At 41.3% G+C, this 12,319-nt stretch overlaps 1 protein-coding gene across 2 annotated transcripts in view; it reads right to left on the reverse strand.

Moving 5' to 3' along the window:
* hmcn1 (hemicentin 1) overlaps positions 1-12,319 on the reverse strand; it is a 112,050-nt gene that overhangs the window by 80,568 nt on the left and 19,163 nt on the right. For both annotated transcript variants that reach the window (XM_034675328.1, XM_034675321.1), the window contains 4 exons: positions 5,479-5,549; positions 3,057-3,215; positions 2,853-2,975; positions 1,695-1,866 (listed from right to left, as the gene is read on the reverse strand). In XM_034675328.1, coding sequence (XP_034531219.1) covers positions 1,695-1,866; positions 2,853-2,975; positions 3,057-3,215; positions 5,479-5,549 — 525 coding nt within the window. The remainder of the gene's footprint in view (positions 1-1,694; positions 1,867-2,852; positions 2,976-3,056; positions 3,216-5,478; positions 5,550-12,319) is intronic.

A 12,319-nucleotide genomic window follows, 5' to 3' on the forward strand; every position in this document is an offset into this window, starting at 1 on the left:
TGAAACAACTACTGCTCTCCAGTAAGTTAGGCACAAAAGAGCAGGTGTGCTGTCTTAGTCATGCATGTCAGAACTCCTGCCATGAAGCTGTAGCTAACATAAATATCCAAGCCAGTAATTAGACAATCAGTTACATATCGGTTTGCTTATGTGTAAAAGAAAAACGAAGAGAAACGCAACATTAAAGCTCCTGTAGAGTGGTTAATGTAGTGTGGAACAGGCTGAAATTAATACTGATGTCTCTTTATGATCAACTAAAGCAAACAAGACTATCAGGAACAAGAATATTTACTTGTATATGGTCATTTTGAATGCCTAAAATCACTGCTGCAGGGGTTAGTGTCAGATGAAGAGGTTACTGCATGCAGCAGGAATTATTTATGTACCCATAGATGCACAGGAGTAAATCGGCAAAGACACAACATGTACTTATTTGTCCAAAGAGGGCGCCAAAATCAACACAGACCAGAAGTTCCTTACTAGGGATGGGCATTTCAAGCCAAAACACTATTTGATAGTTGCATCTATTCAGGGATTATTCGTTATCAAGCCCCCCTAGTAGTAAGCACTGGCAGCGTCGGTGTCGAATTTTATGCCAGTGTTTCTGTGACCCAGCAGTGTGGAGTCTATGTTTACATTTTACAGCCTTACTCTGTCTCTGCATTTTTTTTCAGTTTCTGAATCACACATCACTACACATGTATTCCCAGAGACTGTCACTACTGTTTGAGATGAATCAAATGATTAAAGGTTCATTTCGGTTAAGACAAGATCAGTTTTGATTCTGTGTCCGGCGGGACAGTAAGACTCTGCAAGTTACAGACTTCAGAGCAGTGAGGGGGGCTGATTATTTAGAATAATCCCTCCTAATTTAAATAAATAATAAGACTCAGCACTGTTTACTATGTACGTTAAGTTACATAAGTACAGAGAGAGAGAGAGAGTAGATCATATAACATTTTAATGTTTGAATTGTTAGCTGTATGTTTTTGTTGATTGTCACTGTTCTGGTTTTTGTTTTGAACTCTGTAAAGCACTCTGAATTGCTCTTTGTATGAACAGTGCTATATAAATAGACTTGCCTTGCCTTGCCTTTTCTTCTTCGTTTGCTATTTAATGCAGTTAGCATTCTGCTTCTTCTGTTACTCTACACAGTTGGCAAACAGCTTTAAGATGCTTGATAGCCATCGTATGGTGGGAATAGCGTATTACAACCAGGCACGGGTAAAACTATGAACAATTTTACTTTAAAATCAGACAATATTCCTATTAACGAATATTCCAGCATTTGAAAATCATGTCCCATCCCTTTTCCTTACAGGAGCTTTAAGTGAGGTCTGAGTTAAGCACAAACAGTATGAACGTCGTCTTGTTGCTTTTTCACAAGATACTTTAATCGAGTAATGGACGATCATTTATCCAAAGAGTTTTATACCATCCTAAGACGAAGAGAAGAGGGTTCAGATTCTCCTCAAGATGCTTTTTGATGTGGTCTGCTGTTGTTGTTGACCAGAACATATGATTCAAATGATTTACCTACATATCAAAGATGTTAGGAGGCATTTCTATTTGTTGTCTATGTTTTCAGCTTTCTTTACCACCTTGGTGTACAAACAGCACTTATGAATTAGAAATCTAAAGACTTCCTGGAATCCTGCTGACAGTCCTGTTTGTGTTTGCTAACATTATCATACCCTGAGGGTTTTTTATCTCAATGTTGGGCGCCGGGCCACTGAGCGCCACAGTGACTTCCTTGAGACTGGGGTCAAAGGGCATCTGCCAGGTGTTGCTGACCCCAGTTAAGTGATCAGTGGACAGCAGGTGGACCTTGGACGACTGCACCGCCTCCTCCACCCATTTCAGAACCTACAGTGATGAAGAGGAGATTGTTAAAATGCAGAAGATGAACGTCTATCTCTGCAGGATTGTTCTCCTTCTGTGTTAATCTCATAGCAATGTTTAAAAATTCTAATAACATTGCTAAAGGAAGTCCAGTCATTCCTTTCCTTAATCACTAAACAACAAATGCATCCACAAAGACACACACATATACACTCGCACACAATTTTACCCCCTCAGCTGCTCACAAGGTCGTCCCCTCAACATGTGCAAAGCTTTAATCAGGAAGTTTCTTACATTCCCCCCTGTCCCGCCCCCTTGTTTGCCCCCTGTCCCCATGGAAAACTTAACAGCTACTGTTTGAGACCCTAACCAAGGAACTATTCCCCCCTCTCTGTGTAACCAAAAAAAGTCACAAATTCCTTGATTTGTCTTGTTTCATTCATCTACTCCTTAAAGCAACACATTTTTGACACAAATCATCTCTTCAGAATAAGCCCTGACAACAAGCTATTAAATTCAGTTCTAGTGTTCCTCTAAACTATAGTTCCCTCAAAATCTGAGACATGGGAGTAAACAAAAATAAAGTAATTATGCAATCTCAATAAAAAAAAGTTTAAATCTTTAATTCTTTCCCTCAAAAGAAACAACTTCTAACTTACATAACAGAAAACAGCACACTATCCAGCATGCAGTCCAACGCTGCTGATTTACATTACTTGGAAAGGTTATAAAGAGCCTAGGTATACATCAATCAATTCAATGTTTCCTGCACATTTGATCTGGAGTCCAGACTTAGACATGGGCAAAGCAAAAGACAAGAGAGGCTGTAAAACCTTCGACAGTCATTAATTTACACAGCAAAGAGGTCGAACGTGGCCAAACTGAGATGATTTAAACCCTGTATGACCAAAGCATGCCTTTCAAAAGCAGAACGTTTTTCTTCAAACGCTGAGAACTTCTTCCAAAAAAGACAGAAGAAGAAGAAGATCAGAAGTCTGGCTACTTCTTACCTCGTTGACCTGCTTCTTGTCAAGATGGAAGACCTGCCCAGAGCTGGTGGAAGCGATCTCCTCGTAAACCTTGTAGCCAATGTGACTCCGATCATCACAATCCCCAGTCAGCACAAACACAACCTACACACACAGGTATATAAAGGTTAACACTTCATCCTGGACTTGTCCTGGGTATGCTTGGTATTACAGTAAAATCCAAACCTGCGACTGTTTCTGCTGAATGAGCTGCAGCACTTCATGGGTCAGCTTGTAGTCTTTGGATCGGGCGTCTGTGAAGACGTAAATAAAGGAACCCGGCAAGGAGATCTCCAAAGCAATCTTAATGGCTCCAATGCTCATCTCTGGACAGTCGCCACCTCCCTGAGGAATAGAAGGGGATCATCAGCATACAGTGTGAATGCACTGAAACAGTTCTCTGATTCATCCAGCTACTATGTAATGGTTAATGTATGGTTAGCAGGTAGTTATGGGGAATAGAATCCAGACAGGGTGAGACAATCCCGCTCATTACCTGGCTACTACCTTAAGATACAGACACTCTGGCAAAAAACCTTCATTAACCATCCTGTTACGTTGCGGGTCAAATTGACCCATTTTAAAGTTCAAAAATCTAAAAAGAAATTGTTAGTAAAATGAAAAAAAACCCCACATGTATAATAAAATAACCCAAAGTTTAAATAATGTTAAACTACTCTATTTATTCTTAGGTCTTTCCAATGTATATTAAAAAAAGGTTTCACATGAATTTTCATAAAAAAACAAGCGAGTTATAATCACTGAACCATGATCTGTGAGAATTAGAGGAACACCATTGCACTAAATATTGATTTCAAAGGTTAGTAATGTAGTTAATAATGAGATTAAAAGAATGTTTATTTGGATTTTGTTGGGGTTCTGACACTTTTATATAATTAAATATGCACCGGGTCAAGTTGACCCAGGAACATTATTGCTGTTCCTGAGAAATGAAAATAATAAAATAATCTTTTAACCCTCCTGTTGATTTAAAATGATTTATTTATACAGTTCTGTATGGATTCTTGGCTTTCACTGGATTCTTATCTGAGTGTTGCGGTCAATTGAACATGAAACTGTCCTCATTCAGCTCTCTTTCTTCTCTGAGCTCTGTGGTTCACACACCTTTAAAAAGAAACTAATGTCACAACTTTGAACCCTGCTGCTATCATCACCACCGCTCATGGTTTAACTTTCTTTGGAGCGACCGGTAACTTACAGTTGATCTCAACGGCTCAACTTGTAAACAGTTTGTCTCTGGCGTTGCTCATGTTAGTGAAAGTTAATAACCATTGTCAAGGGGTTTTGACCAATTAGAATCAATTATCTAACACAACCTGAAGATCAGTAATAAATCTAGGTAATAAGTAGACATGAATGATCCATGAGAACATCAGTGTCTCAGGAACTATGTTTACTTTGATGTGAGGTGTCGTGCAAAAAGAATCCTGCATCACCAGCAGAAACAGAGACAGTTAAGCATTGCATGGCAGCACATGTAGATGCTCAACCTGTCTTTGTAATCCAACATTCTCAATGATTCTGTCTTCTCGGTGGGTCAAAGGTGAATGTCCCCTGAAGCATTCTTACAAAAACAAAGCGATTCACCTGTAGGGTTCAACAAGTTGCAAGGATGCATCACCTCCATGATTAACATCTGGAATGAAGCGACCCGTGATTTTTGGCCGAACGGGGGCTGAAGCTGAAGAGACAGGAACCTCAAAATCTATCCAATGGCCACTTACAGGTTGACCTGAGCCTGATAGCCCTTCTGTTCTGCACACTTGAGTTCTTGTAGATGTAAATTATGAAGTGCCGCCTAACATCCTCACCATTAAATGCCTTTCATGTTAGAATAATTTCAATTTCAAGAAGTTCAAAATCATCCCATCATCTCTGTCCAAAACGTCCTCAGGGTTTGAGCAGGTGAAGAGGGGAGGGGAGGAAAAACTGACTCAGGAATGAAGCAGTGGATGAGAGGAGACTAGATCTCCTCCACTCTACACAGCACGCTTGAACATCAGATTAACATTCACATATGCCAAAGATGCAACAACACTTGCCAATATCTTTCTCTTTAGGGACACAACTCTAAATGCGATTATTGGATAACTGTGTCTCTACCATCCTGCGACGTGTGGAGGTGCACAAGTTTTCTCTCAAGAAGTACACACTAGGGTTTCTTTCCCTCTCCAAGTCATTACAATAAAATTTAAACTTGGCAGAACTCTGTTTAGCTATCCAGCCATTGTATATTATTGTTTACACACTTGTTTGTAATGACGCAGGAAGGCAAATAAACATGGGATGAATGAGGGTTTTAAGTTTAGCTCCCCTGGTTATATTATAGGGAAGCTGAAAACCCAGTAAAATGGGAACAGTGCTCACAAGTGTCTTGTAAAAAAAGAGAGAATAAATTATGTTTGAAAAGTTCTTTCATCATTCAACGCAGACGGACCAATCAGGCTCAGTCTTAATCAGTTGACAAGACGTCTGGCAGGACCAGAGTCAGCTATTATCAAGGCCAGATGACCTGATGCTAACTGCTAAAGCAGCCGGGCTCCTGCTGCTGTTTCCTTGCTTTGATTGATGTGATTTCTGAACCCACCTGGACGTAGAGCTCTCTCAGCTCATACTGGAACTTCTTGGGGTCTGTTGTGATTGTTACCGGTCCAATCTCTGCAAAGAAGAAAAAAAAACGGAAAGAGTCTCAGTGATTAAAAGGGCCAAAGCATCAGATGAAAAACTCCAAGCATTTTTGTTTCCTAACGTCCTCTTATTAGGCAAACATTGGTTTTGGCAGATCCGTGCGGATGTCCAGATTAAAATGCCATAATACACTCTGCAGTGGGAAAAAGTTCAGGGAAGAAGAAATATTTAGCTAACAGAGAGAGGGGGAAAGGATCTGTGGAGACTGACAGGTGATGAAGACAAAATATCACAGGAATGAGAAGGAACTTAAGTCATGAAGTGATCCTCAAGATGAAATCATGAAATGTGATCAATAAAAGATGAAGGAATCAAGGAGTGATATTAGACGGTAGATGCTCTCTGATGATTTCTGTTACAAAGTCAGTTTATGAAGGATTGTTTAGGGTTTTTTTATAGCTAAAGCATGACTTAGTGCTACAACTGTGGGAAAATAATGAACTTTTTAAAGTGCTGATGCAGGACTACTTTCAGATAAGACAGCAGATAGAAATAAATCATCTTTTTAACATTCAGATTCTGCTGCTGCATCATCCAAACCTCCATCATCACTTAGTAATTGTACTTTTCCACTGAGTCCCACTACACCATGATATTGGTGTCACAGAGAGTGATTATATGAAGAAGAAGCAACACAGAGTTGTTCCGTACTGCCACAGTGATACTGTCTGTTACTACCTCCAATGCTGTCTCAGTGGCGGAAGGATTTTGCCCCGTCAAGTCAACTCCTCTGGGCGTGACATAGACCCCTAAGGCAGGGCGGACACTGTGGGAATCAAAGCCCAGTTTTTGAGTTGCATGACTGATTTTGAAGTCAGGCCGAATTGCAGCTACATATATTGTGCTCGCCTTACAGAGTACAGGTTGGCACAAGAGCCAATCACGGCCTGATCAGCTGCTCAGAGCGGTCAAAATTAATTTCTTGCATGTCATAAGTTTTGGTCAGCTGACAGCAAAGTCTTGTACCATAAAAGACACCAGGGATTTTTTTCTTAGTTGTGCCTGCACAGAATGGCAGAGAGCATTCTCTCAAGCATCACCTCCAATCCTCTGGATATGTTTAAAGTCATCACCTTTCTGATCATGTCAACAAAAAATGAAAACGCAGAAGCCTCATGAATGCAGAATTTAAGGTAAGGCTAGATTGAACTGGTGACTTTATTGTTTTGGCTGATCTCGCAGACAGATACAGTGTGAGCACTCAGTTTGCACTTGAAAATTGAGTTTACTTTACCACTTCTAATCCGATTAGAATTGGAAAAAAGGCCCCCTAGGAATAAAAATGTTTCATTTCAACACTGCTCGTCTCTCGACCATAATGACTTGGGGTAGCACAAGAAGACTATGAAGCAACATGGTGAAACTGGTCTGAGATCGTAACAAGAATGGACATTTTTAAACAATTCAACATCATTTATCAGCCTGATTTGCAGAAACAAACAAGAAACGAAGATTAAAACGCTCAGCTTCTCGCCATCCCTTCCACATTGTCCCCAGTTGTAAGAACTATTTTCACTCTGATTTATTACAAACAAGACGATGACGAAAGCTACTAATCCACACAACAAACACTCAACATCCATCTCCGTTATTGTGCCGCGCTGCTATGATGTCACGTTGGCGGGCTACACCGTGAGTCATGCTGCCATGATGTCACACTTCTAAGGGTACGATCAGCGCCTCGAGCACGTAAACACCAGATGGGATCAGATCAAAGCCCGTGTAAACAGATAAACTGAAGTTTCAATCGGGGAGTCTTTAATCGGAATGTAAACCCACTTCATGAGAGCAAGTAACGCTTGAGATTGGTTGCACGTTGTTAAATGGTTCACTCGAACAATGTCATGATATTCCACCATGACACTTGTGCAATGGTACAGCGTGTGCCCGGCCTAACAGTAGCAACCTTCCTGCAATTCTCTTCAGTTTGCATTAACCCAAGTGAGGCCACATTTCACTGCACCATAGAAGAAGAGCACCTCCGCCACCTCACAGTGACAGCATGGCCTGTGCCCTGAACCTCTAACACTGCTGGTAGTCTGTCACTGCTGTCTCCAAGCTCCCTTTGCTGTGTCGGTTAATGAGCTGCTAAGCCCCTTCTTGAGTCAAACTGTGTGACTTCAGCTACTGCAGCTGTGCTGAGGAATGAGCCTGATGAGGGGGCTGCAAAGAGCACACACACGTAGGCACACACAGATACACTCTGAAGTTCTGCACATGTAAGCAGATTGGAAAACAAGGTTTCCCTTGTTTGAGAGAGAGCGCAGTTTCAAAGGATCCCTGACTTCTGGAGAAGGATACAGATTGAACTGTTTCACAGGAGTCTTTGACTTTGTCTTGAAGCCAGGGCTGAAATCAGAAATATAGTTTATTGGCGTGTTGAGACTCTTAAAAAATACTTCTGTCTTCTGTCTCCATTGATTCTTTTACATTTAAATATTTAAGGCTAAGAAGTTTGACATAACTCCTCACTGCATGCCATGAGGAATCAGAAGCATTTTCTTTTCTTTTCTCTACAAGAAGTCTTACATTTCCTCGAAGAGCACTCCACAAGCACATTCAATTTATTTAATAACATACACAAAGAGGCAAGAAGTCTTTTTCCAAATGACCCAGATTTTGGCATCCTTGTAAATCCTCAAGGTGGAGTGCAGGAACATTCGCTGCCATCAGAAACACTTTTTGAAAACTAACATGGAAATGTGTCTGGCTGCTCCAGACGGAACATGGATCCAGAGCCAGAGTTTTCAAAGATGGAAAAGCTGACAAGTCTCTCCTTCTGGGCCGAGTTCCCATGGCTGTTGTAAGTATTCTTTAGACTCTTTTGACTACAGTGCCTCTAACCACAGCCAAAGTTTCTGCACCAGGACTGTGGAAAACCAGAGCTAATAAACCTAACTCTTCAAATTCTATTTGTGTAATGATCTTTGGCTTTGAAATATCAAGACACACAGAGCACCACTTCATTATCTTCTCTTTATGTGCAACTCAAAACAAGAGCCAAGTGCTGCTTTCAGAACAAAGTCTTACATTTGTAAAGATTCATGCCTGGAGGCATGCTGGTTCCTGTAGTCCATAGAACTGGAGGTTAAGTGCCTTGCCCATGGGCACCTAATGAATCTTGGTTGAGGGGATTCATCACTCCTCTTTATCAGCCCCTTTTTTAGACTCCAGGATATCTTTGATAGTTCATGGTGCAGCAGATACCCTCTAGAACTCTGACCCCTATGCTCGTGATACCTAAAGTCTCTAACAGTAGTATGGGAGGAAGAGTCTTCAGTTATAAGGCCCTTCTTCTTTGGAGTATCCATCAGTCCGGGTCCAGAAGTCAGACACCCGGTCTACTTTTAAGAAAAGGCTTCAAACGTTCTTTGTTGACAAAGGGGTGGTTCAGGCCAGAGAGGTTTAACCTTTTGTTTGACTACACAGCTGCTGGTATCGTGCACGTTATTGTACACATTGACTTTGCACTGCGTGTTTACCCGGAGGATACCTCAAGAGGGCAGAGTAGAGAGCTCAGGCTGTATGCAGCTACCTGATTCGTGTCATGTGAACAAGAGACATGGCTGAATCGAGGAGGTTACTAATGTGTTTATTTGGGGTCTCAGTAGCTCAGTAAGTGACACGTTCCTGATCCAGTACAGGTGACTTATGTCGTAGAACACATCGGCACCGCTCCTGCTCAGTTTTTCCAGAATTTCCCCCTGCATGCAGACATAACTATCCCGGACTTGTTTTCACTTTAGTTGAATGCCTCTGCATTGCTCCTACCATTCATGCACATACTGCATCTTGCATCCAAGTAGCGTTCATTTGTGAGGACACTGCTTCACTCATTGTCTTTCCGATTAAATAAACAATCCACAATGTGTATTTAATTCATTGTAAAACACCATTTGCTGTAATTGCATGACTTGAATACAAAAAGTTAGAAAAGTTGATCTATACCTTGTCTTCTTATGAAGGATCTTGAGATGAATTGGGGCTATACGAATACAGATTGACTGATTGGGACATGGGGACATGCTATGCTAACTCACCAAATTTAACGACTGCTTAAGGAAAATCTCCATGCCTTGTTCTGAATGGCACACTGGAAATAGTTGTGATGCTTTCTCTGTGATGACAGAGAACACATAAGTGGCATGAACACGGCCATGTGAATGACCTCAGAGTGAAGGAATGCTCTGAAGGAGAGAAAATGACCAAAACAAACACAATCAAAATGATGGTCTGCATCTTATCCTGCCTTTTAATCTGCTGTTTAAGTTGTTGGCACAATCAGGAGAAATGATTCCAGCCTGCACCTTGATACTCTTACAGCATTCATCCGTAATGCCGCCTGTGAAAGTATGCATCTGCAGATCACGTGTAAGCTTAAGCACTCGCAGAAGGTCTAATGGGATGGAACAGACTGGGCAACTGTCCAATGGCAAACTCTGGTTCACCTCCACTGACATCGGGGCTTTAAGTAATTTGCTGGGAATGGCTCGTGTATTCACTGTGGACAGAGCTTCTCTTTCCTCACAACATCAGCACCAAGGAATTTCAAGGCCAACACACTGAAAGGTCATAGAAGTTAATGTCTTCCTCCCAAATAAAGTCAGAATGTTGGCAGTAATACTTCAGGAATAAGTGTTTCATAAGTGGCCACAGAACAAACAAGTGAAAAACACTGTCCTATGTATTACTGATATTTCTGAGGGTGATGCTCTGTGGCAGTTTGGGAAAGTTTGGTCCTTTTAAGCTTTGTCTTCAGTGTTTAAAAGACAGAAGAGTATGAATAGCAGAGGCAGCCATCAACATTTGCTTTCATTTTTTTTATTCCTGAAGGCAAAGACCAGGATGTTCCTGACACACAGTGACTCAGCTGGCTTATAAAAGCCTAATCACAAAGCTCTCGAAAGCTACTGCTGTGACAAAACAAACCAAGTGTGACCCAAGGATCCCCTAACCTGAACCTGCTGTTCATCAGAACCAGCAACAAGCAGCCAAAGAGGTGCTCTTCTTCACTTTTACAGGCACTGGCTCCATTTATGTTTCAAGATAAAATGTATCAATCAGGTTTGAAAGATTCTGAAAAGTCACCTGAAGCTCATTAACCTAATTTAAAGATGTGTGTTGCATTTCAACCACTGACAGGTCTCTTTAATGAAGGTAGGATTGATCTGGGTTAATATTAGCATTCTGTAACACTTAGGCTGAATCTATTTATAGTGACTGGAAAAAACTGGATTCCACCAAATGGTCCTGTTTGCTCCATTCATAACTTTCCTTCCAACAGAAACCTTCTAAGTTAAATAACTGAACTGAGCTGGACAGCTATGTTGAAACTTGGGTAACGTTTCAAGTGTTAGTTACACATACATGAATAATGGTCAGGTAAAGGAGCTTCAGTGGCTTTCCCCGTCCAACAAACCCCAACAGGTTACACAACATGTAGCGCTGTTACAGCACTTAACTGCAGCAGAGGCTGTAAACACAAACTGCTTTCTGTCTTTTCGCTGACTCAGGGTAAAAATCTGCCAGAATGAGAGTGGCTGTCATTTTGACCCATAATTCACTTAATCAGACCCACTGAGAAAACACATGTGAAACAGCACACAGTGCAATTAGAGCGCCTCAGAGAGGAAAGTGGCTCAATACGTACTGAATGAGAAAGAACAGACGTGTTTCAGTTTAAACCGTCTCGTAAATTGTTCACACTAAAGTACATAATGTCCTGCAGATAACAGATCAACGACTAAGTGATCTGAGATTACCAAGAGTGTAGACGATAGGAGGTCTAAGGTGTCTAAAAACCTTTTTCATGGGGTCACACTTAGACTAACTAGTTTATCTGATTCCTTCAAACTAGGAACAGTGCTAGAAGAGAACTCAACAAAGAAGACTTCTTTGGGTTATAAATCTGAGGGGGTAGCTCTGGGGAGCAGTCGAAGTTTGATGTATTGCCATTAAACAGTAAGTCAAGCAGACAGTCCAAGCTGCCTCAAACGCAACATGTTTGATAAAAAAAACATACCTACATGCCAAAATGCATTTTGTAAAACTCAATGAGAAACAGCAGCGGCAGCAAACTTCGAGGTCGCACCACATCCCGACATGCACAGAGGTGCGAGGGCTCGTTTGGTCCAACTCTAAACCATGTTTTGCTTGATTGTATTCCTCTTTTTTCTTAATGCTTTCTTCCTTTGCATTTAAAAAAAACAGATTAAAAGCCTGAACAACGCTTGCTGAAATTGGCTGGCTTCATTCAGACGCAGGTGCTGAAGTCTTCTTGGAAAGTCTTCCCAAACAGGAAATTGCAAATCCATGATAGAGATTAATCCCCTCGTTTTGAGTTCATGTGTGCTTATTAAGAGTGGGAAAGCAGAGTGGAGAGGAAGTGGTTAGATGCTCTCACGGGATAAAAATCTCCACTTCTGTCTCGTTAGCTGTCAACATAAAAAGATCAAACTCTGGTTTGATGAAAACTGCCTGTATTCACAATCTCTTCTTTCACTCTTTCTAGTGGACTGGATCCAATGCTTGTTGATCACCTGGCTGTAAATCTAAGCTCCATCTCAGCTCTTTGTTCCCTTCTTTCCATCTGCCCCTTTTATTCCTTTCAACATTGTCTTATTGTCAGAGCGTCCCTCTTTTCGTCAGTGCCCGTGCTCTTTTAAACTCCATCTTTCACCTTGTCTGAATCACCAGCTGCCATCTGATGACTGAGGTTCAGCTCGAAGCAACAGAGCCGA

The sequence above is a fragment of the Notolabrus celidotus genome, chromosome 2 (assembly GCF_009762535.1).
Source record: "Notolabrus celidotus isolate fNotCel1 chromosome 2, fNotCel1.pri, whole genome shotgun sequence".
In the NCBI taxonomy this organism is placed as follows: Eukaryota; Metazoa; Chordata; class Actinopteri; order Labriformes; family Labridae; genus Notolabrus; species Notolabrus celidotus.